A 25,895-nucleotide genomic window follows, 5' to 3' on the forward strand; every position below is an offset into this window, starting at 1 on the left:
TTTTTTGACTAAAAATATATCCTTTCCTGCTTACCAGAATGCAGTCACTTCTTTTGTCAGTTATTTACAAAAATCAAAGTGTGTTTCTTGAAATGTTAATTCCCCCCCCACTTCCTCAAATATCCTCATTAGCAGATTATCATCAACCTTGAAAGTTTTGATAAGGTTTCAATAATCTATAACAACATTAAGGACGGCTTGTGAGGATCAGCTTCCCAAATGTGTTTACCAGGAAGGCCTGAGCATTCTTCAGGGAACCAAGCGTACAGTCAAGCAAGTGATGTAGGGCAGTGATCACAGAATCACACTAATATCATAAAACTCCTCCAGGAATGTATTTATTTACATTAAAACACTATTATACAAACTGAAAAAAGACATTTTTAGAGGGAAGGCATGCCAAGGCAAACACCCTCTCACCCACTGCTAGTTTTATCTATTGTATTTAAAGAAGAAATTCTATGAATCATGTCTTTTTCGCAGAAGAAAAAAAAAATAGCTCACCCTCCCTCCCCCCCCCCCCGCAACCCTCCCACTTGATGGTCATTATTAAAATTATTCCTCCCAAAATGTAATTTCTCCATCCAAGTAAAACTCTTGCCCAATAGTCTTATTTGTAATTTATTTATGTAACACAGTATAGAAAGCTATCAATTCATAAGCAACAGTACTGTATTATTAACCTGCAGAAACATTTGTAGGTTCCCTGTTATTTTTTAAACCAGCAGGCATTTCTCCCATCCTTCCCCTTCACCCTGCCCTGGTATAAAAGTACTCATGATTAACAGGGATGATGCTTTTTCTTTCTTCTTTCTTTTTTAGATGAAAAGATACATGGCAAAAAAAAAACCTTTACTCCCTCAATGCCTAAAGGTGTGCACATAAAACAGGCACAAAGAAACAAATGTGTATTCCCATGATTTTCTACATCACTAGTGCAGCAGAAGCAACAATCTGTACAATAAAATGCAACTGCAGAGGAAAATAACTCATCTGGAATACTTTCTTTAAAAAAAAAATTCCCAAAACATGTTTGTTTTTAAAATGCATAGTAAGCAGAAAAAGGAACTCAGCAAACAGAAGCAGCTCAATCCCACATACACAAAAAACATCCCCCATCAATTCTTAAAAGTATATTTCAATTAGGACTTATTTTTTTTTGTTCATCACAAATCACAAGAATAATATACAACTGGCTAAAGGAGCTGTATGATAAATAATCAAGAAATAATCTATTCATGCACTAGTTAAGTACAGCTAACTTTACAGTACACAAAAACATTCATTAATAATGTAGTGTAAAGACTGAAATGTCAAGAAAAAGAGTACATTACTGATTTTATAATTCAAGTTCAGGCATCTACTTGTGTTACAGCACAGCTGTCAAAAGGCGATAATGAGTAAATAATAAACATTGTTTTGTTTGCTTATTTCCATATTACTTTCAGCTGAACATCGATGGGCAGTGAAGCAATCACTTTGCTGTCCAATTCATGAGGTTGCTATGGTGTTCTAGTTCTGCATTTGCTCAAAGAACTTGTAGGTTGGGTTTTCGTAGCCATTTTGTTGCATCTTAGAAAGGTGACGTTCCTCTGGTGTCACTGCAGCATCCACCTGGAGAAGGACAAAGGAGAGTACAGTCAAAGCCCAACATGGACAGGCCACAATTGTTTGTGGGGTCTTTGGTGCTCTCTGAGCTTGCTTGTTTTCTTGCAGATATTTTGTTACCAAACTAGATAACATCATCAGTGCTAGGTGGGGTTTGCAGCTATTTTATATCTTAGTGGCCATTAATACATAAAATGATAGCAAACCCCCATTCCGTAGGAACAATATCCACAAGAAAACCATCAAGCTCAGAGATCACCAAGGACCTCACAGTTCAACCCTGAGCTACAAATATTCTTTTCTATCAGTAGAATCGGTTTGTTTATTTATTTATTCCCAGCATTGGTATCCCCCTTATTTGTACAACTCTAGCAATGCAAAGCTACATCATCCATAAAATAATTAAATATATTAAAATCTGTTATTGCCTTATTAAAACCATCACCGGCTGCTTGAAGGGCAAAAGGATGGGGTCCAGTCTGCATACAAGATACATAAATTTTGTCATATAATAGCTTACTTGTTATGGTAATAACACTGTAATACTAATACAGTTTAATCAATTTATTTATAGGATGGACTGGCATTATACTTTCTGAGTTTGATAAAGATATACTATAATTGGAAAATAGGGCAAGTTGAATCAAAATATTTTAGATGTGCCACTGATAAAATTTAGTTTAGTTAGTAGTTTCTTTTGAACTACTAATTTTCTTCTGAACATTACAAACACTGGGATTGTGTAATTATTACTGTTATTTTTGTGACCACTAACAATCATGACGGTATCTGAGTTTCTATTGGTTAATAGGCAATGTTGAATATGTCCTTCTCCCCAATTTTTATATGGAGATATTGGAATAACATTCCTAGATATAAGAAATACTGTATAAAATTCACTGTTCATTTAACATTTGTTTAAGCTGTTTAAAAAGTAGATGAATGTTCAGTCCTGAAATATAGTCATTCAAATCACTCAAATGAGGATTGGTCCTGGAAAACATCAGAGCTGTTGTTCACTGTCTTTTACTTCCCAACAGATGTTATGCAGAAAGAATGCCGTCAGTGCTTTGGTCCACCAGGTTAAACATTCTGTAATTTAATACCTTTAAAATGGTGAGATGTACCCTTTTTAATACCTTGAGACTATAGAGATAGGCAGTCTATTCCGTGCTATTATGTGGGTGATATAGAGAAACATAACTAAAATTTCAGTTTAAGCATTCTTTTGGAGCACAGGTCTACGTATCCAACATAGGAATATTAAGCTAGAGAAATTTGACCCATGCTAAAAAGAATATTAAGGATACAGATGACATATATCATACAATTAATCCCATTCTACTAAATACACAATTTACACAGATGGACTTAAATTTATTTAGTATTGTCTGCTTCTGAAATAATGTATGGAATAATATTTATCAGTTTCATTTACCTCCACTACACCATGATGGATAGAGGTATACTGTTTCTTCTTTAGCATCACTAAAGTGATAACAATGACTGTGGCAATGACGACACCCCCTACCATTAGTCCAATTATGGCACCTTTATTTGAGCCTACATCTTCAGCAAAGAATACCTAAACAAAAACAATAGGTTATCGTATAAGAAGATTAACATGATTTCCAATGTATTTTTTAGCTTTACAAAATGATGCATTTGCAATGTACAATCCAATAATTTCTCCAAAGTAAGCAAGTTTAAATACCTAAATACTGTTTCCTAAGGCAAATGGTTATGATCCGATTCTCTCTCTCTCTCTTTTTTTTTAAAAAGAGCACTTACTATTTATCATACAATGCTCTTGTAACCTAGGAAAGCAACTATCTGGCAATGAGTTTTGCAGGCTCTCACAAAGCTTCTGGGAAGCTCTGGCAAGACTTGTAAAAAGCTTCCCTGCAGGAGTTAACCAAATAGGCTAACTAGTAGAACATATGCTGAAGAATTCCAAATCATTTTTTTTTAAAAGTGGCATTTTAAGGCAAACAAATTGTATCATCAGGTTTAAAGGATAAAAAATACTGAGCCTTTTCAATACTCTTTTTAAGTGTTTCCTTGCCGTGTGACCAACAGTACAATTAAATTTTTCTCTGTTCACTTTGGCATCATAAAACAAATTTTCCCTCAGAATTTTTTACAAATGTATATTTTAATTCGTATGATTCTTGCAGATTACTCTCCAAAAGGAGATTCAAATTCAATGTACTTAAAATTTTCAAAAAAACTCGTATGCAGCAAACTAGAAGGAACAGCTGTAGACCTGTCTCATTCAAGTGGAGATCTATCCACTCACATACAATAAAGATGGGAAATATGATGGTGGCTAATTTAAGAAGCAAACAAATAATGGAGTGTACAGAATCCATCTGCTTGCTTCTTTTTATAGTACTTTTTTTTTAGCCATACACTATAAAAAACTTACAGGTAGCTCTCATTTACCTATGATATCTGGGACCCAGAACTTTGTCATTAAGCAAAGCAGCTGTATATTGAAAAATAACATATGACCATGCCACCTAGCAATAGCAATTCTGGCATCCTAGCTGCCTTTTTAAAGTAGGGATCACACGAGTTATTATGTGAGGAGCTCACATGATCACAACATCTAGCTTCCTGCCGCTTTCACCATGGATTTTGCTTGTGGGAAGCCAACAGTGAAAGTCACAAAGCACAATCATGGGACCATGGGACACTGTGAGGTCATAACTGCAAGCTAGGTTGCCAAGTGCCCAGATCATGTTCACATGACTGAAGGAGACTGTGCTGAAGGAGACTGAAGGAGACTGTGTAAGTACAAAGTCTGGTCATAATTACTACTCGTTAAACACCACTGTAAGTTTGAGTAGTTGCTGAGTGAGTGGTGATCAAAGAAAAATCACCCATGTTTATAATTTACCAAAAATTTATATACATGCATACATAAAAGTATAACATAGCATCATGTAACATGTAACATAATATAAAGAAGTGTTAGACTTTACTATAAAAATGTTATCTTGTTGTCAGAAAAAATGTTATCTTGTTGTCAGATAATATGGTTTCTCAAAATCCAGATTTCAATAATCGCAGGACAACGTCCTAAAGAAATTTATATGAAATGGGTTCATAAACAAATGTAGCAATGCAACAACAGTAGCAACTGCCAAATTGTTTACAGTAATTTTAACTAAATTAAATCTAAGAACGGAGACTGTACTTGCCAGTTTCTGATGATGTACTTCATATCCTGAATCATGTCTGTATTCTGCATCCATCTTTAATTCTGAGGTTTCTTCTGTCTTAACATTAGTTAATCCAGAGCCTGTGTTAACCCAAAAAACCCAAGAAATGACTAAGAAATTTGGAAAATACTTATAGGAACACCATCCACCACAGCTACCAACAGAAAAATATTAAGAAATGCAAATGAAAAATTAGACAATGAAAGGTAATTGGAGTTAAACAGGAAAAATGGTGAAACAAAGAAATAGATGAGACCACAAACAGTGTTCAGAAGAAAAGAGGCCAGGTAATTAAGTTGGAGCAAGCTTAAAAGCATGATTCTTATTCCTGGCACTAACTGAGAATGTGATGCCTGACTGAATTGGCTCACTGAGACATCTAACATTAACATCAAGTAGAGAATCTTGGTTGCAGTTACATTGTGATATTGTTTCATTTCTCAAAGTGCAAGTTCAAATAACGTTTGTGGCTCATTGCGAGAAAGGAAAGTGTTGGGACGATCAGGCCCTAAAGCTATAGATACATACTGTACAATTGTAAAATACTGGTTTATATGCACTCAGTCAAACGATCATTGCTAATGAATAATAAAATTTATATCCTGATATTTAATTCTGATTTAAATTAGAAATAGGTAACTCTTAACTCATGGCTGAATTTTAGCAAGGCTGCCATTTATTTATGTATTTTACTAGGCTAATATGAATCAAATCTGATGTATGCAATTTATGTTAAAGAATGTTAAAATAGCAAAAATAGCTGAGCAATGAATAGCATTGCTGCGGCTCCCAGCTGCCTGGTGCACGCGCACCTCTTCGAACGGGCAGTGGTGCGCGCGCACCTCTCCAAATGGAGAGTGGCACCGCCCGTTCCGAGAGGTGCGCGCGCACCTTTCCGAAGGGCGGAGGTGCGCGCGTACCTCTCCAAGCCGCCGCCATCCCGTCCGGAGACCTGCCGCGTTCATCAAACATTGACGAACACGGCAGCTGTGCAAACGGGATGGCGGCAGTTTGGAGAGTACACGCGCACTCGCCAAACCGCCGCCATCCCGTCCGGCACCTCTCCCAAGCCGCCGCCATCTGGAGACCTGCCGACGTTTGGGGAGGTTTGGGGAGGTGCGCGCGCACCTACGGTCATTCGGAGAGGTGCGCGTGCACCTCTCGGAATGGGTAGCGGCGCCGCTTCTTGGGAAAGCTGCCGCGGCCCGTCTGCAAAGCTGCCGCTTTCGGCAGCTTTGCAGATGGGCCGCGGCAGCTTTCCCAAGAAGCGGCGCCGCTGCCCGTTCGTGCGGAGGTACGCGCGCACCTCTCCAAAGGTTTGGGGAGGTGCGCGCGCACCTACGGTCATTCGGAGAGGTGCGCGCGCACCTCTCGGAATGGGCAGCGGCGCCGCTCTTTGAGAAAGCTGCCGCGGCACGTTTGCAGGCTGCCGAAAGCGGCAGCTTTGCAGACGGGCCGTCGCCGTCGCGCAACTGGGAACCCGTTCCATCACACATAAAAAAAATTGGCAACCGCGCACGTCCAAGAAAAACCGTTTTGCACATGCGCAAAGTTTTTTGCACATGCGCGTGCATGGACGCACGCACGCGGCTCCCACTTTTTTTTATGTGTGATGGAACCGGTTCCCAGTGGCTCTTTTCCTTTTTCAGGTTGCTGACCCCTGGTCTAGCCCAAGCTACAAGTAGCTGAAGCAAAAAAGCACTAAATTAAGCTTGATCGTAAACAACGTGTCTGGAACTGGGTAAGAATATTGATTGATTCTCTTCTACCTGATTGATTTCCTGGGGAACACCCCCCCAAAAAAACCCCAAAAATCCTCTGAAAGTGAGAGGAGGGGGATTTTTGCTCCACCCTCCTACAGACAGAAGCGGCAAATTAACTTCGTATGGGGGAACAAAACATATTTAAATGAAATAAATATAAGACTGGATAAGTGTGAAATTGGTGGAAATAGTTAAGATTTTCCTGGCAAAATTATTAATGAAAATAAATGGAAATTGCCTGTTTTGAACATTGAAGAATGAACTGGTGCTGACATCTAGTGGTGGATGAAAATACATAATTATGATTGAACTAAACATAGGAATTGGCAAGCCTAGGACAAGATAACTTATTATTGTGACCTTCAACTCTTTAACAAAGAACAGCCATAATAAAGAAAACATTTTGGGCTATCTATAAAATGAGAACTATAAAACTAAAAAAAATTGACCCTCCTGGATTATAAATACTTATTGAACTGTGATTTTAAAGCTGTTTGCAGAAAAGGAACTTTGATTTTTGGCTATCATGGAACATCAAAGGTCTGCAGAAAAAACATATCAAGAAAAGACAAATATACTTTCCAAGAGGAAATGTATGCTATGTTACAACTAATAGAAATCACAATGACTTCAAATCACTAGGAAATCAAAAATAATTTTGAAAATTTAAATGAACATATCCTCAATTTAACTTCACAGCAAACAAACTCAGAAAACAACAAAAGACAGCAATCAAGTAAAGCAGATAACTGAGCATAAACTAGAGAAAAGAGGCTTAAAGATGAAATTTAATAAGGAAGGAACTATTGATTTAACCCAGGTGGAGAAAAATCTGCAGGAAATATTGGACATGGAAAAGACAATTTATACTTCAAGATTGCAAAATAAATCTAAGGACAAGAAAAAAGATTTGATAAAATGCCTTACAGAGCTGTCAGGAGAACTACGAGAACTGGAGAGAGAAACAATGATAAGAGAAACAATGAGAGAAAGAAAAAGATTTTCAAGGAATATGATGGGGTGAAGCATCCCCACAAAAACACCTTACTTGACTCACCTCTCGAACCTACAACAATATTTACAAAACTGTGGGAAGATCCTTTGGTTCAGAGGAGCACACTGATTAAGAAAGATGCTTTGCAAAAAAAAAGACTAAAGTTAAAATTAAGAAATTAGATGATGGGATTTATCAGATGGAATATTTAAAGATTAAGCACTTATTTGAATATGGTTAAAGAAATAAAATTTTGGATATAAATGAATTTTAGTTTAAGAGGAATAGGCTTTTTAAGCAATATAGTATTTTTGTTTATGATATGAGAACAATAAAAATGTTGGGATGATTTATATGAGGCTAATGTTTTAGATACTTAAAAATAATGGATTTTGAGAAAATTTTAATTAATAATGTTTTGAATAGTTTTAAAAGATTAGCTGTGGATTTATTAGATGGAATACTTAGTTAAATATTGGTTTGAATATATTTAAAAAGAATAGAAATTTTTTTGGACATAAATGTATTTTAGCTTAAGAGGGACATGTTTTTCAAGTAGTATATTATTTCTTTTTTCTTCTCTCTTTTTTTTAAGATATGAGAAATGTAAAAGTTTTGGGGTGGCTTGTATGATGAAAAGATCTTAAATATTTAATTGTAATTAACTCTAAAAACTTAACAGGGAAAATGTTTTTTGAACATTGGGGAAAACAAATTTAAATGGGAACTTTAAAAACAGGATCTATGACAAGGTGATTAAGATGATTAATTAGAAAAGAAGATTTATATTGATGTGGTTGTTACTTGTAGAAATACTAGAAAAATGTCTATATTCAACTGTTATCTACTAAAATTACTAAGAAATGTACTAATTTAAGTTTGATAAAAAAGAATATTGTTGGAAGAAGAGAAAATCAAGGAAAACTATTATGTGGAGTATGAAATTATAGAAGTTAATTGTTATTGATTGTAAATATAAACCTAGACAACATGCTGTTTACCAAATATTAATGATGATTATGTTAAAAATAATAATAAAATATATTACAAAAAAAAGCCTTCAGTCTGAAACTTAATTATTCAGCAGCAGTGCTGACTGGGGGATTCTAATGAGCTAACTGAGATCACATTGCTGAGCTTGTTAAAGTAATCTCTCTGCCTTGAGAAAGAGTAAAAAAAGGAAAACAAAAAACACCAAGCACAGGGCACTGTAGGAGATAATCTAAATTACATGACAGTCTTGCCTCTCTCTCCCCCTCTTTCACTCACACGTTTAAAAACTATTTCACTTAATGACAAAATCACTGGAACAGATGGTGATAGCTAAACCAGGAGAGGACCTAGCTTTCATTGAAGATGGAAAGAGTCATTTATTTTTAAAATATTTGTAGTGTTAACAATTTTTTCCCCCAAGAATGGCAAAGATGTCACATTAATTCTAAAGTCCTGTAATTGGTGACTGGATATGGAAAAAGGGTCTGATAAGCAATTAAAAGCAATTATTTAAACTACTTGTTGACCTGAAGTCCCTCCTCCAAAACTGCACTATTACAGATGTTTTATTAAGACTTGTTGAAGATTTCAATAGGCCTATTTATGAAAGAAATAAAACACGCTTAACAAGTTCAACCCAATAATCTTTAGAAGAGATCTGTAAGCTGTCTTCTGTAAAGCAAGGGGAATATTTGGTAATTACTTATTTTGAACTGTAATTTTTTTTTTTTTAAGTGCTGTATTGTGCAGCACGATTAATATTAAACTTTGATTTGTTTTTGCTTCAAAAGATATTTATTACATTTTTCTTTCTTTATGGTCTTAATAATATACCCAACAAATGTCTTGGGAACTTGTGACCCGTAGAATAGTGTTATATGTTTATTTTATATGACAATGTGCCCAAATGACTTATTAGATAAAAAGTTATTTTAATGTTTATTATACCCCAAAAATAAATGCTTCCATAGCCCACTAATTTTATACGCATATATCCTCACTTGTGATATATTCCAGTTATGCTCCTGAAAGAAGTGGAAAGTGCTATTTACCATTGTTTAACTACTTTAACTATTTTTACTAAAATGGTATGGTAGGGTGAGTAAATTACATTACATAGTAATTGAAAGGAGAATTATGAGGCAGTCTGGACTGAATAGATGGCACATTTTAAAGCCCAAATATTTTATCAAATTTTTATGTTTCATGCATAAAACTGTATCATGAAATATTACATCTTTTGAGTATCAAATTGTTGCTGCTGAATGTTAAGTATATAAGGAAAAAAAACTAAATAGGAGCGATATATTAATGAAGACTCAATCATCCAGGCCAAAAGTATTTTAAAAAGTTAAATCAGGGCAACTGGACTAGTATAGAGTTAATATACTTTGGTCAAGTTGCCCTGATTTAACTTTTTTTAAATACATAGGAGTAACAATTTCCTAAACCATCCAGTCGCCCCACTTTTAAGTTCATCACATTCTTGATAACTATAATTCCTGGGTCAACGGAAATATTGAAGCAAGATTATTCTGCTTGTGTGTTACTGTTGTTAAATCATGCCTATGCAAAGACAGAAGAGCACAGCACAGAAATATGACAAAGAAAAGATGATTCCTTCAACTCAAGCCAAATACAGACATGCAGGACAGCACAGGTTAGGTAGGTAAAAGCCATGCCAATTATATACCTGGTCGTGTGGTGAGTCCTCTGTCTGCAGCTGGACGGGCATCAACTGGCTCAACTGGGTATAGGCAGCCAAAGAAATAAATAAAAAGGAAAGATAAAGAGCAAATAAAAAGAAATAAACCAAAAGTTCAAAAACAATTTGCCTGTGGTTTTGATTGGGACAGTGCAGGAAAGATATATGGCATAAATGAAGTTACAAAAGCATCAGCTGAGAAAAAGTATCTGCTTTAAGTTAATCCTGAAAACAAAAAGAAAGAAACAAGAACATTTGAAACTAAATGTATATATGCAACTGACGTCTTATTGTAATCAATTACTAGCTGTTACAATTTAGCTATCCTGAATCAAAATAATATACAAAATAAGTAATAGAAAAGAAAAAAAATATCTTTCAATGTAAAATAAATTATCCTGGGGTTTTTTTTTAAAAAAACCCCAAAACTGATAACACAAAGATCACAAATAAATACATACCAACTTATTTTAAAGTTAATTCTTACTCCATTAATTTTTCTTGCCCTTTATAAGTTATGCTGCTATTGTTACAATAATTATCATCAAATACTATCATAAATCTCAAAACAAATATCCAACAAAATAACTGAGTGAAGTTTTAAAAGTTTATCATCTTTTCAAAACCAATATTCTATATCACTACAAAAGAAAAAGGAATTATTTCTAAAACAAAGTTTTGGAAAACAATGTCTGTGCATGTTGGGTCACAAGTCCCATTATTTTTAAGCCAAATTAGAAATTACAAGAATTGACTTCCAATATATTTGAAAGGCACTAGATTAGAAAAGGTTGTTCTATAATGTCTTGATTATAACAGTTCTATAATTATAAAAGTTCTTTATAGAAAATTTTAGCTACAAATATTTGTCTTTGCCTTGAAATCCTGCCAAGCAGTCCACATGCATAGTAACCAAAATCAATATTTAGTTCATTAATGCCTACACTCTTATATTTGTAAGCTTCACTGGGTAATACTAGAGCACGTTTGACAATGTGAGCGCATGCAAATTTACTATTTTCAAAATAACAAGAGATATTTAATTAACCCAGAGTTCTCACTCAAGGCATAAACGCTCAGGCTCAAATTATTGTACTTCTGACACATTATGCAAAGACCTGCCTCTCTGAAGAAAGATTTAATGCTCGAAATGGTAGAAGGAAAGAGTAGAAGATAACTAGAAGCAAGCTAGATGAACTTAAGTTATAGCAAAAATATATTTGACTCTAGATCACCTGACGGGCCAAGTTAGAGATCTCCATGTTACGTCATGGAGAAAAATAATCTATGTGATTGCTCAGAATTGACACTAATGTTCTATGGCACATAGTAAAAAATGGTGGGTTTTTTTTGAAAAGTAGATGTTGTTGTTATTATTATTAAAAATCAAAAATACCAAGTAATAATTACAAAATTCAGAAATGTACAGGGAATGTAGAATATATCCATATGGAATATATGAATGAGAATCAAAGAACATGTCATTTGTTACTTTTAGTAGAAAATAATTTTTAAAACTGTGCCCCGCAGCAGGATTCAGGAGATGTATACATTTTCTATTGCAGAGGAACAGCCTACTCCACGGTCCCAAATTTGTTGGCCCTCCACAAAGCTTTAAAGACCTAGCCTTTCCACTGGGTACTGAGCCAGGATAAACGATGAGCCCATTTGTAACTCTCCAAAAACTGACAGGGTTGAAGCCTTGGCCTTGCTGTGCTTTTCTTATGTATGTGTATACAAGTAATCCTCGACTTATGATCACAATTGGGACCAGAATCGTTAAAGAATCGTTGTAGCTGTTAACTGAATCATACGGCTGTGAAATGAATCCAGCTTCCTCACTGGCTTAGCTTTGTTGGAAGCCGGTTGGGAAGGTTGTGAATGGCACTCACGGGACCCTGGTACACTGCAACCACTGTAAATAGATGTTGGTTGCCAAGCCCATTAATTCTGGTCACACGACTATGGGGAAGTTGCAATGGGCATAAATGTGAGGATTGGTCGTTAGTCATTTTTTCGGTACCATTGTAACTTCAAATGGTCACTAAATGAATGGTTGTAAGTTGAGCAGTACTTATGTGTGCTTTCATCTTGTTGGCCTAGTTTTTTATTTTCATTCCATATTGCTAGTTGGGCAGCAGTATCAACTGACAAGATAAATAAATAATCACAGAACGGTTAACATAAGTTTACTTACAACATGAAATTTGAATACAGAACCCTTCAAACCAGTGGTGACTTTATTATTCATCTGCAGGCTGAGAATTGGATAAGTAAGAAGAAAAGCTTCTTGCCCATGTGAATTGTGGGATTTATAGTCACAATCTGTGAAAGATTTTGTACTTGTGTTTTGTCTTTCTGAGGCGTCAACAGAAAAGATGTTTTTGACTGCCAGAGTTTAGGCAGTGCCACCCATTAAAAGCTTGACTGTATGGAAAAGATGATTTATTTATATTTTTGCCAAAGATTCAAAGGCTTGCATTCATTTATTTATAACATTTCTAATATTGCTACTCTAATTAGCTTTCTGATTTAAAACCCATACAATCACACCTCCTTAAAAAAATGGCATCAGAGTGACTTTTCTGCCCTTCTGTATCCTTCAGCAGATATAAATGCTACCCAAGCGGTCTGCTTTGCACCGGAAAACTGTAAGCAAGGATGCCATCTGGATCGCCACAGATAAGGCTTACATAAAACAGATGACCCTAATTTGAAAAGTAACACATTGTAGCTTTGTCCTCTAATCTCACGAGAGGGGACTCATACTGTTTTCTGGGCCAAATAATCTGGAATTGATTCTACCTGAAGCAAGTGCTCCCACAGATACTGAGGCACCGTGCCAAGAAGGGCTTTACAGATTATGTTATCCTGGCGGCTTTTGCACACTGTAAACAGGCTGCTGCATTCTGTGCCACATGCAGCTTCAAGAGAGCCTTCAAAGGAACACCCATACAAAGAACATTTCAGTAGTTCCAAGTCCATGAAATGGTGAGGATCTAGGATCTAGACTAGTTAAGGCAGTTGGCAGTTATCAAAATTATGAGCAAAATTATTTGACAAAAATGAAGACTTCATTAGAAAGTAAAAGAATAACTGGAATTCTTGCACTATAATCTTAACCTTTCTACTAAGTACACTAATCAGGACCTTGAGGTATGTTCCTTGGATTGTTTTCTGCTAGGATGTTGAGGGACCAGATGCATTCTAGGAGAATCCCCAAAACATGGATCTATACCTAGGAAAGTCTTCCTATCCAGCATATCACCTGATGTCACATCTCAAGCTATGTAAATTACCTATGAGATAATCTAATTTAAACCAAGTAGATTACTCAGTTAGCATCTTCATATAGATGTTATATATACAGGAGAGAAAAGATGACCCTGCAACATGACAAGTTGGTTACTGCTGGACAACCATACTACCGGTAGCTTTTAAGCAATGCTTAAAGCCTGTCCCATGTAAATGTATTACCATTGACTTGTACTGTTCAGACAGAAAGGAGAAAAACCAATATATTGCTCACAAGGTCCAATGTTTATCATGTAATCCAGAAGGATTTCATAGTAGATGATATCAAAGGAACTCAAGAGATCTAAAAGGACCAGAGGACCGCATTATACTTATCCATATTCTAATGCAAGCCATCCAGGAGGGAAATCAAGGTGGCTTCTGTCCATGCTCAGTTATGAATCCTGACTTCCATTCTAAATAAACTACTAGTCTTTTAACAACTTCTTAAAAAAATGTTGGAGCCACATTGTTATTTTCAAGAATTGTTGACTTTACAGAGGGGATGAATGACCACAAATTTTAAGGCAGCAGGCATAATGCCTTCCATAAGAGAATTGTATCCAATTCTTCATCCCTTTGTAGTTTCCTGAAAAAGCTAGACCAGGCCCAGGTTAAAGCACATATGTGACTACCTACTTTCCTGTATCCACAAGCCAAAGTTAAATCTCAGGTAATCCACTTGTGGTTGCAAAATCCTTACGTCATCTCCTCTATTTCTACCAATACAGGGTTCACTAGAGCAGATTTATTTTATGTGCCAAACATTTCTCCACGAGTTCATGGCACCTTTGTGAAAATCTTATCTCCCAACCTCAAAATGGGAGCATGTCACCAAAAATAGGCCATAAAGGCATAATGGATACCGTAAGGGTGGAAAAGTACACCTTTCAACAGTTGCTTCAACAACTTTTAAGTCTCTGTTTTATGTTGTGAATCACCAGTATTGACTTCTTAATTTTATTTAAATTTAAATCTTAAGTGAGACTATGGAGGATGAGGAAGATGGAAGATGTACTGCCACACATTTTCAGATAGAGAATAATAAATAATAATAATAATAATAATAATAATAATAATAATAATAATAATAATAATAATAATAATAATAATAATAATAATAATAATAATAATAATAATAATAATAATATTTATTTATATACCGCCCTTCTCCTGAAGGACTCAGGGCGGTGAATAGGGCAAACATATAAAAATACAAAGATACAAAAGTTAAAAAAGAATTAAACATAATGCCTAAGATAAAACAATAAATAGATATATTAAAAACAACAGTAAGATCCCAACCCATCCCCCATCAGGCCAGGCCGGCTTGTTCGAATAAGTGAGTCTTCAGATCGCGTCGGAAGGAGCGAAGGTCGGGCGCCATCCGGAGCTCGACCGGCAACTGATTCCATAAATCCGGGGCGCCCACAGAGAGGGACCTCCCCCTGGGGGCCACCAGACGACATTCTCTGACCAGTGGCACCCTAAGGAGGCCCTCTCTGTGGGAACGCACAGGGCGGAGGGAAGTTGATGCCGGCAGCAGGTGATCCCTGAGGTACTCCGGACCCATGCCATTTAGGGCCTTGAACACCATTACCAGTACCTTGAATCTCACCCGGAAGACAACTGGGAGCCAATGCAGCTCGCGGAGCAGAGGTGTAACATGGGAGTATCGGGAGACTCCCAACACAACTCTCGCGGCTGCATTCTGTACCAGTTGAAGCCTCCGAGTGGTCCTCAAGGGCAGCCCCATGTAGAGAGAGTTGCAGTAGTCTAAACAAGAGGTCATGAGCGCATGAGTGACCGTACACAGGGCATCCCGGTCTAGATAGGGCCGCAACTGGCGCACCAGGTGAACCTGGATGAAGGCCCCCCTAGTCACAGCCACTATGTGATCTTCCAAAGTAAGCCGTGAATCTAGGAGGACTCCCAAGTTGCGAGCCCTATCTACAGGGGGTAATAGCTCACCCCCCATAGAAAGAGATGGAATATTCTGAATATCCCGGTATGCCGGTATGCACAGCCACTCAGTCTTGTCGGGGTTGAGTTGAAGTCTGTTCCTCCCCATCCAGACCCGAACCGCTTCCAGGCAATGGGACATCACGTCGAGGGCATCACTGAGGTAGTTTGGGGTCAAAATAAAAAGCTGGGTATCATCAGCGTACTGATGATACCCAACTCCAAAACCACGAATGATCTCACCCAGCGGTTTCATGTAGATGTTGAACAGGAGTGGCGAGAGGACCGACCCCTGAGGAACTCACAAGCGAGAGGCCTCGAGGCCGACCTCTGCCCCCCTGCCAACACCGACTGCGAACGTCCCAGGAGATAGGAGGAGAACCACTGAAAAACTGTGCCTCCCACTCCCAATCCCCTGAGATGCCGCAGCAGGATACCATGGTTGTTGGTATCGAACGCCGCTGAGAGGTCTAATAGGACTAGGACAGAGGAATGTTAAGCTTGTTGAGTTTCCTTATTACCAGAATGAATGGAGATTGAATTCTACAACATGGTCAACAATAACCTATAAGACACTGGGGGAAAAAAAGACATTGGGAAAGTTGGGGTGAGGATGTCATGTTGAGACAATGACAATGGCTGAGAAGTGGATAAGGGGAGGGAAAGAAAAGACTGGAAAGATGTGTGAGTAGGCCAATGTGCTGTGCTGGGAGCTACTGAAAGGAAGAGAAGAAAAGGGAGTGATATGCTTTGCCTTCCTCTCAGCTGTCACTGATGGCCTTAGCTTTTCTTATAAACTTCATTCCTGCTGCTCCTTGGAGACATTTCTGCCTGGAATAGTCTGGTTTTGGTCCACAGACAGTCCAAAAGAGCCACATTTTGCCCATGGACCAAAATAATTAAAACTTACATGGTTTAGTTTGAGCACAGATCACCCCAAAACAGCTATTTCATCAACAGAATGGTCCACGCATGCAATATTTTGCATATCTCTATTTAATAGTAGCAGTTTTTTTATATATGACAATTAATGATATTAATTATTAATTAAGTGTATGATATTTCTTTAAATTTCATTTTCATTAAGTCTCCAAGTTAGTGATACTCATTAAGAACTCTGAGCACTTCTCTTAATCAAGTTTTATTATTTCAAGTGATAAACATTTCTGACACTTTCTCTGCATTAATACTCTAAAGCAGACATGTCAAACTCGCGACGTCATATGACGTCGCGCAACGTATCGGTACAGTTTTGCCACTGCCGGCAATGGGGTGGGCGCGGCTTCGGGATGACACATCCGGCCCGTGGGCTGGCAGTTTGACATCCCTGCTCTAAAGGCATCTCACTTCAATTTTTTACTGATTCTCAGTCCAATGGAGTACGTGAATGTCATCTCTGAAATTTCTCATCCTATCCACCAGGCAATCAAGTTGTTCTGACAGACCTTCCACCACTCAGAATGATTAAAAAAACCCTTACAAGTCAGAGAGATCAAGTCTTTCTCATAATGAATCTTATAATAAGCACACTATCTCCACCCAAGCTCTTATTACATTACCTTCATTTTCAGTATTTGCTGGGACTGGATCGACTACAAAGGGATGCCAAGGCTGAAGATTGTCTAGGCTGAATTCTCCATCTACTGGGAGACGTTCAACTGTTTTTTTAGTCTCTGTCAAGGAAGGCATGAGGGCATCCTTTCCATAGCTGATCCTGGGTTCACTGATCATATTAGCCAAGACATCATCAGAGTAGTTTTGTTCTTTCTGAAGTAATTCATCTGAAGAAAGACACACACACACAAAAAAAAAAAAAACCAACCGTAACAAAAACATTTTAGACTATTACCCTAATAATTTACCTTGACACAACATTACACTGTATTTTTTAAACAATTCATTGAAAAGCATGTACAATTCTAGCAGTATTGATAAAAACAAGCATATCCTCCCGAGTAATACATTTTATTTGCCTTTTCCAGGTTTGTTGCCTGAAAAGCATGGAAAAATCCAATTTCTTATTAACATATAGTGGCTTTTCTCATCCCATGTTATTAGCCATGTGGTAACTCAACAACACTTCAGTTCTGTGTTTCCTTCCAATTGTATGAGAAACTGAAATCTCCTTTAATACCATGCATGTTACAATTTCTTTCCCCCCCCAATAGTTGAAAATTACTGCACTATTGCTAGAATAAAATTTTCAAATTAAAATGAGATTGTACTTACCAACTTCATCCTGAATCTCTTCAGCAACTGCTGGCACATTGTAAAGAAGAGAAAGAGACTGATTCATACGCTCGTATGTCACACGTAGATGTGTCATAACCTACAGAAATAAAATTACAACACCACTTACAAACGTCTTGAAGTTATAGCTGAGAAATTATAAAATGATTAATAAGAAATCCACTGATGTTATCCAAACCTCGAAAGGGCAAACTGCTATTGTGTTGATTTTATTTATAGGAAGGCCATGCCAATTTATTTTTTCTTAGAAAATGTTTAGTAAGGAAGAGAGCAGAATTATAGGACAGTATGAAGAGTTCTCCATCAAGGTCTTTTCTGAACAATTTGACGAGGAAAAGCTGTTTATTTTATTCACAATACCTACTAAGGGCTGAAAAGCCTTCATTCATAGTAGTGTTTCAAAATCTAGAAAAGCAATAATATTTAAGTGTTCCAGTTGAGGATTGATAAACTGCATGCTAAATAGACATGCCAAAGTCCTCACCCTGACATCTGTTCTTGCTTCTGACTGAGTTTCACCCAGGGATGGGAGGTGCTGGAGCATTACTGCTTTAATAGGTACAAGCCTCAAAAAGTTACAAGATTTTTTTTTTATAGCCAGCACAAGAATTCCTAAAATGACCAAAGTATCATTACTTTGAACTGTCATATTTCTTATACTGTCCCTCAAGGAAATATCCCAGTGACAAAGGAAGCACTTCCAGAACAATTTACTTTGCATTAAAACATCAGAATACAGAAAATCTCCGATGAAAAGCTTCTGGTCATGGGCAAATTGCAACAGAAGGATTCTGACAGGAAGAAGCTTACAGCATTTAATCTGACTGACAACATTCTACATTCCTTACACTGACTCTGTTGCTGGTGTCCGAAACTGGTAATAACAAGTGTCAGAGATAGGAAGGATTGTAGAGTGAGGGTTTTCCTCATAAACCCCTTTCTCCGCTGACTTCAGAAGATGAGAAGAGATTTTAAAAAGTAAAAATTTGCACAGATATTCCACATATCAGAAGTATCATTTCCAGAGAAGATGGATAGATTATATTCAGAATAAATATGGGACTAAAAAGTTTCATTTAGCTTACGAATAGATTTTATATTGTTATTTTTATTAGTAGTTTATTATAGTGAAATTTTTGATTACCGTAGTTTAATAATAAGGATGTTATTTGTTTATGTTATTGGTGTGTATATTCTAACTTGGTTTGTATTTTTAGTTTAAAGGGAGTTAAAGCGCATTAAGAACTTGGTTACTTACATAGTTGGTTAATCTTAGTTAGATTATGTTTATTTTATTTGTAACCCTGTATTCAACTCTGGGAAGCGAGGGAGGGGGAGGGTGGGGTGGGCTGGGTTTATATTGTAACTTTTATTTAACTTAACACAAGGGAGATTATTAAATCTTGAGGGTCATGATTTGTTATTTGGTTGGCATGCATATTTACTGTATGATAAGGTGGATAATGTGTTTAAGATACATATTTTAAGGTATGCTCTGTTGCGAGTTTGGAAAAAGTATAGACATAAGTTAAATTACAAGATACCAATTTGGGCAATACTTAAACATGCAATAGAAAATATAAATGTGGGATTTAAACATGATAAGACTACATATAAGGAAATCTTAAGTTTAGAAAGGAATGTATGGCAATTAAAGCCATATAATGTCTTAAAAGAAGAAAAGATTGTACAAACTTGGTTTCAGTATGGGCAATTACAGGCAAGATGGAAAGAGGATCAGAAAGTTGGTTTCTCGATGATTGATGAAAATTTGGTAAAACAAATTAGAGATCAAGGTCAAGCACATATAAAAAGGATATATAATGCATTGATAGAAATTGATTCAGAAATGGAACTTGTTAAAGATTGTATGATAAAGTGGGCCCAGAAGTTTCAAGAAGTTATTACAATGGACACTTGGGAAAAGATTTGGGTTAGAAATGTAAAATTTACACAGGCCCAAAACTTAAGAGATAATTTTTATAAAATGTTTTATAGGTGGCATTTAGATCCTAAAAAATTAGCAAGTATGTATCCGAACTGCCAGCCCAAATGTTGGAGGTGTGGTTGTGAGGATGCAACGTATTTTCATATATGGTGGACTTGTAAAAAGGTTAAAGCTATTTGGATTAAAATTTGGTGGAATATGCAAAAGATATTTAAGAAAAGGATAAAGTTCTCTCCGCAATTGTTTTTATTGGGTATTATTACAGATACTACTGTTATAGATACAAAGTTGATGTTGCATTTAATTACGGCAGCGAGACTTTTAGTAGCACAATATTGGAAGAAGGAAGAACTGCCGACTATAGAAGAGTGGACTTTGAAAGTTTCTAACTTGGCGGAAATGGCAAAGATTTCAGCATATTTGAAAGATCAATCGCAACAGAGATACATTGTGGAATGGAGAAGATGGATTGAATATATTCAGAATAAATATGGGACTAAAAAGTATCATTTAGCATTTGAATAAGTAGCGGATTTTTTATGACGTATAATTGGTTAATAGTTATTTTATTAATATTTTGATTATGGAGAGTTAAAGTGTGATAGAATTTAATGTTTTATTATTGTTGTTAGCATATTTTAGATTATACTTGTTTGTATTATTATACCCTGTATTCAGCTCTGGGAAGTCGGGGAGGGGGGAGGGTAGGGTAGGGGGGGTTGGGGAGGGGGGAGGCGGAGGAGGGGTTCTTTTGTATTTAAAATTGTATTGTAAAACTTTTCAATAAAAAAAATTAATTAAAAAAAGAAGTATCATTTCCCCTTTATTAATTTATCCCATAGAAAAGTTGATAAAGACGTTTAACTGAATAGATTATATTTTGGGAGAGAAGATTGTAGCCTATATTCTTGGTATTCCTTAGAGATCTCCCAGTCAAGTACTAACCACACTTGACCTTGCTTAGCAATTGAAGCTAGACAAGGCCAGAGAACTGTAAAAGGGAAACTTAAGACAAAGTCAGCTACATAAAATGGAAAGCTCGGCCCTTGTTTTCTTACTTGCATGTGAAACTGATTTATTAAGCATATACTTTACAAGCTTCATACAAGAATGTGTTCATGATTCAACTGTGAAAATCTACATCATGAAAACATGCATTTCTAATCTTTTCTTACAACTTTTGCCATCTTGTAATAAAATTGTGTTTTAATAAAAAAAGACAAGCACCTTTTGCATATTGTGCACTTAAAACCTCAGAGAGATATGTCCACAGGAAAATTTGAAACTTCAAAAATTCTACAAATATGCTTGCCGAAGCATTATACAGTATTAATACCTTAAGGAAAACAGGCAAGTTAAACAGCTTTTTAAATAGGAAGCTATCACTCACATCATCAGTAACGGCTGACATCAAAGTAGTAACTGCTATGTTTGATGAGCAATAATTTATTGCATAAGCATAACCATGTATCAAGAATAGTTTCCATATAAGAATAAATGGAAAATACACATAAATGAATTTAGTTCATGAAGGAGCGTTTGATAAAAAATGCAACCTATGCGGAAATCCAAAATTTATTTTAAAAATACTAAAATGGATGCAACAAAATGCTTAAAAGTATGACAACTTTAGTTTCTCTAGAAAACTAAATATAAAGAGAAACAATATTACTGTATTGGATCTTGTAGCTCTTTTAATTTATGCTTTCTATTCAACCGTTTTAGGCTGACATTCACACAATATTAAAACAAGAACTTCTATAATTTTCTGTCTCCTTACCTGAGATCTGATCTGTGCTGCTTTCTTAGGGTCCACCATCCGCACATGTTCAAAATGTTTCAGTGTATGCTGTCTGTCTTTCTGTTCCGCACGCACATACTTCTTTAGCATATTAAATACATGTCGAGGCTATAGAGATAAAATCCCACCACATAAATCACTTATGAAGTTGACAGTTCCATGAAATGTATGTAGCCTTTAAAAGACCAATAAAGCTTAGATTCTATGAAATAAAGTAGCGTACTTCTGTTAATAGGTCTGTTCATTTCCCAAAGTATAGTAATATGAAAAAAATACTAGGTAATATAAAGGACAATGTTAGTTTTCACATGTATATTTCAATATAGAAGCCACCTTCAAAGTTTCAAGTCCTATCCATTTCAGAGAAATACTCACAAAAATAATTATAGTAAAACTATCATTTACCCAAGGGCAGGAGATATGTTTCCATTAAATCCAAACTTCAATCAAGTGCATCAATTTAAGTCATTATAAAGATGAGATACATTCTAATCAACAAAACCAAGATGCATTATTCTCCAGTCTGTAAAAGCATTATCATAATCATACTTTTCATATTTTGCAAAAGCCAAGACCAAAATTTGTTAAGCTACTCAGAAGAGGTACAGCTTAACACAAGTACAGCTTAACACAAACTCCATACTTAAGGAATTTTAAATGCAAAAATCATGTCATTTCTAATAAATGCCTACGTAAAAATATATTGGATTAAAAAAATACAGAAGGTTGCAAAAACTGAAGCTTCTGCAGTCTTCGAAAGATACATTTACAAATCAATCATGCTCTAAAAATTGGTGAAGTCACACATTCAATTAAAAACTCCTAACATCAATTTTACCTTCTGCAAAACTATAATATACTTCTTAAATTAACAAACCTATTATTCACTTATTATAATTATTTAGCGACTTAAAGATCAATTCCATATTAGTCCTTTGTTATAAATATCCCACTAACGTATTTTCTATTATCGGTAACTTCCCTATTTGATTGTATTATTTCTCCAATACAATTGCTTTTGATATTGCCCAATTTGATACCATTAAGAAATATAATATGATGGATTATTCATGGATAACAAATATTTCAGACTTTTTTTAATTGTCTGGGACATTATAATCAATGATAAATTTTAAAATTGTATTTAAAGGGCAGTTAAGTTTACAAAGCTGATTAGATAAATAGCTTACTTTAACTAGGTAAAGGTAAAGGTTCCCCCACACGTGCGTGCTAGTCGTTTCCGACTCTAGGGGCCGGTGCTCATCTCCGTTTCAAAGCCCAAGAGCCAGCGCTTGTCCGAGGACGTCTCCGTGGTCATGTGGCCGGCATGACTAGACGCCAAAGGCGCACGGAACGCTGTTACCTTCCCACCGGAGTGGTCCCTATTTTTCTACTTGCATTTTTACGTGCTTTCGAACTGCTAGGTTGGCAGAAGCTGGGACGAGTAACAGGCGCTCACTCTGTTACGCGGCACTCAGGATTCGACCCGTCAAACTGCCGACCTTCTGATCGACAAGCTCAGCGTCCTAACCCACTGAGCCACCGCGTCCCTCTTTACTTTAACTAGAACAGTTTAAATTCTAGTGTATATTATTATTTGGAGATAATATGGAGCTATGCACCCCTAGGAATAAATTCCTAGTTGCATTCACATAATCTAGGCTTATTTGAATCCCTTACTTTAGGAGGCACAGCCTGTAAAGCGGTAATATAGTTTTCCAAAGCAACACGGCGACGGTCATTGAGCATGGCTTCAACTCGGGCCATGTGAGTTTCTACTAGCTGCTGTCTCTCATTTGCAGCTTCTTGTTCCAAGGATTCCACCTTCTCTTGGAAATGCTATTGGGGAAAAAAAGTATTACAACAAAAGCAACCATAATAGCATAAACGGCAATAAATTTGAAACATAAACATTCTGAAAATGACTTGGTATTGTATTGTCTTCACTGGGATTTTCTGGAATTTTTATTGTTTCTGGCCAATCTTTCCAATGTGGTTAGATGTCTCTCCTGATTTTTAAAACTGTAGCAAAAAGTGTTAGCGGCCAGCGATGATCCAAGTTTCAGTGTTCAACAAAATGTGACCGTATATATCAAGAAAGAACCTCAACTTTTAATATATTGATAAAATTACACTATGTTTTTTTTTCAAAAACAGAGGTTATACAACATGTCACATGTTCCAATAAACACGATAGGCTTCTGAGATCAGCAAACAACTTCGTGTCTTTGCAAAACTGAAGGCACACATGAAAGTGTACTGTACGTGTTTATTTCTGTCCCAATTACATCTCCCTCCTCATATTGTCTCCAAATTAACTTCAGGCATATTCCCCGGGGGGAAAAAACTGTGGTACTAACCAGGGCTTTTTTTGTCATAGAACGCCCAGAACAGAGTTCTGGCACCTTTTTTGGATGGAACCTTGTAGGGTAGGCAAGGCGGGTTGTATGACATGTGTGAGTTCCGGCACCTTTTTTTTTTAACAAAAAAAGCACTGGTACTAACTATACTCCAGTGATTTATATTTTCTCTGTATTCTATGGAGTTCAAAGCACAAGCACATACGGTGATGATTATGGTTATGGAGTTTATGTTTTAAAAATGTATTCTAAAACTTTTCATTAAAAAAAAAAGAGCTGCTACGGTATTATTAAAACTATGTACATAAAAAGAACACTAAATAATAGAAACTAAAACAATATTAAAGTTTTTTATTATTATTATTATTATTTATTATTATTATTATTATTATTATTATTATTATTATTATTATTATTATTATTATTATTATTATCATCATCATCATCATCATCATCATCATTATCATTATTATTGTAAAACACCTGATCACATGACACTGGGACACTACAACTGTCATAAATATGAACCAGTTGCCAAGTATCTGAATGTAAATCACATGACCATGGGGATGATGCAACAGTCGTAAGTGTGAAAAATGGTCATAAGTCACTTTTTTCAGTTCTGTTGTAACTTTGAACGATCACTAAATGAACTGTTGCAAAAACTACCTGTATGGGACCTTTCAGTATACAACCTGTTCTATGAAGGAATGCTTTCCAGATGCAAGTTCAGTCTAGCTTCTGTGATCTCTCTTACAAACTCTGGGCCATCAAGACATGTTAGTGTTGTACTGTAACATACCTGAAGATTAGGGATCGCAATTCCTCACTCCCTCCGCCACCCAGCAGCAGCCACATACCTGCCTGCTCGGAAGGGAAGGGAAGGGGAAGAGACGGAAGGGAGATTTTCAACGTTTCTACCGTTCTCATAAGAAAATTCAGTGGGGAAGCCGGCAGAAAAAGTCATTCCTGCTCCTTCTTTTTTTGCCTATCCATGATCATTCTGTGTCTCTGTTTAGGTAAGGAAATATCTCTGAAATGATCATCCAGTGGGGAATGAGTTATGTAGTGGTTATTAAGTGCATGTAAGCACACAATGTACACAATCTATTATAATAAGGTTTGTGGACAAAATAAAAGAGTAATGATGCTAAGACTATTACACAAAACTTAAATCATATCAGTCTTATTTTTTTTTCCCTATACAACCCTAAATTAGCATTTTACCTGAATGACAGCCTTTTTATCAGCTTTCGGCAAATTTTTTGCTTGATGTTCTGCCTCTTCCCATTCCCTCATGACCTGTGTAAATAAAACAGAAAATGAACAAATACTAAGTTAACAAATACTGAGTTAATTGATACAGAACATCACTGTCCCCGGCAATCTAAGAAAATAGGGGAACTCAGGCACCACACAAGTTATGCAGCAAGTAAACACAGGGTCAGTCATAAAGGACTCAAATGTCTATACAGTAATGCAGAGTATGAACAGTAAGCAGGGTGAATGTTCTATTCCAGCCTACGACCGGCCCTGTTTGAATGTCAGGGACAACCCCTTTTTATAGTCAACAGGCTGGAAAAACCCAACCAAATTTATTTACAAAGAAATCAAAAGTTCAAACAAGAGTTAAACCAAAAGTTCAAACAGGAGTTAAACAGGAATAACAGACCAGGACTCTAGCAGAAGATCTTCAAACGGTTGCCTTCAGCAACCAGCACCTCCCACACCTTCCGCTTTTATCAGCAGTCCCAAGGCGTGGCTTCTCATTGCCTTCTCCTCCTCTCACTGAGTTGTCTCATTGCCTTCCACTGTTCTGCTCTGCTGGATTACCTCCGGCTCCTAGCATTCCTGAATAGATCCAGCTGTGAATCATCTAGGTCCAATACCTCGTGCTCACACGGCTGAGTCTGAGGAGGAACATGATGGGAGGGGCCAGGCTGAGAGTCCTGCAGTGCATCAGAGCCTCCCTTCTGAAACCAAAGGCTCT

At 36.4% G+C, this 25,895-nt stretch overlaps 1 protein-coding gene across 2 annotated transcripts in view; it reads right to left on the reverse strand.

Moving 5' to 3' along the window:
* Positions 1-295: 295 nt before the first annotated feature.
* The window catches only part of APP (amyloid beta precursor protein), a 114,437-nt gene continuing 88,837 nt past the window's right edge, over positions 296-25,895 (reverse strand). Inside the window, exons 9-17 of one of the 2 annotated variants that reach the window (XM_081327413.1) lie at positions 25,133-25,207; positions 23,226-23,384; positions 21,525-21,653; positions 17,776-17,875; positions 17,106-17,327; positions 10,279-10,332; positions 4,815-4,915; positions 3,047-3,193; positions 298-1,614 (exon numbers count right to left, since the gene is read on the reverse strand). In XM_081327413.1, coding sequence (XP_081183539.1) covers positions 1,513-1,614; positions 3,047-3,193; positions 4,815-4,915; positions 10,279-10,332; positions 17,106-17,327; positions 17,776-17,875; positions 21,525-21,653; positions 23,226-23,384; positions 25,133-25,207 — 1,089 coding nt within the window. In that variant the 3' untranslated portion in view covers positions 298-1,512. Of the gene's footprint in view, positions 1,615-3,046; positions 3,194-4,814; positions 4,916-10,278; positions 10,333-17,105; positions 17,328-17,775; positions 17,876-21,524; positions 21,654-23,225; positions 23,385-25,132; positions 25,208-25,895 lie in introns of both variants that reach the window. The other variant, XM_081327414.1, reaches the window with a different exon arrangement.

The sequence above is a fragment of the Vipera berus genome, assembly GCF_964194415.1.
Source record: "Vipera berus genome assembly, chromosome: 4".
Classification (NCBI taxonomy): domain Eukaryota; kingdom Metazoa; phylum Chordata; class Lepidosauria; order Squamata; family Viperidae; genus Vipera; species Vipera berus.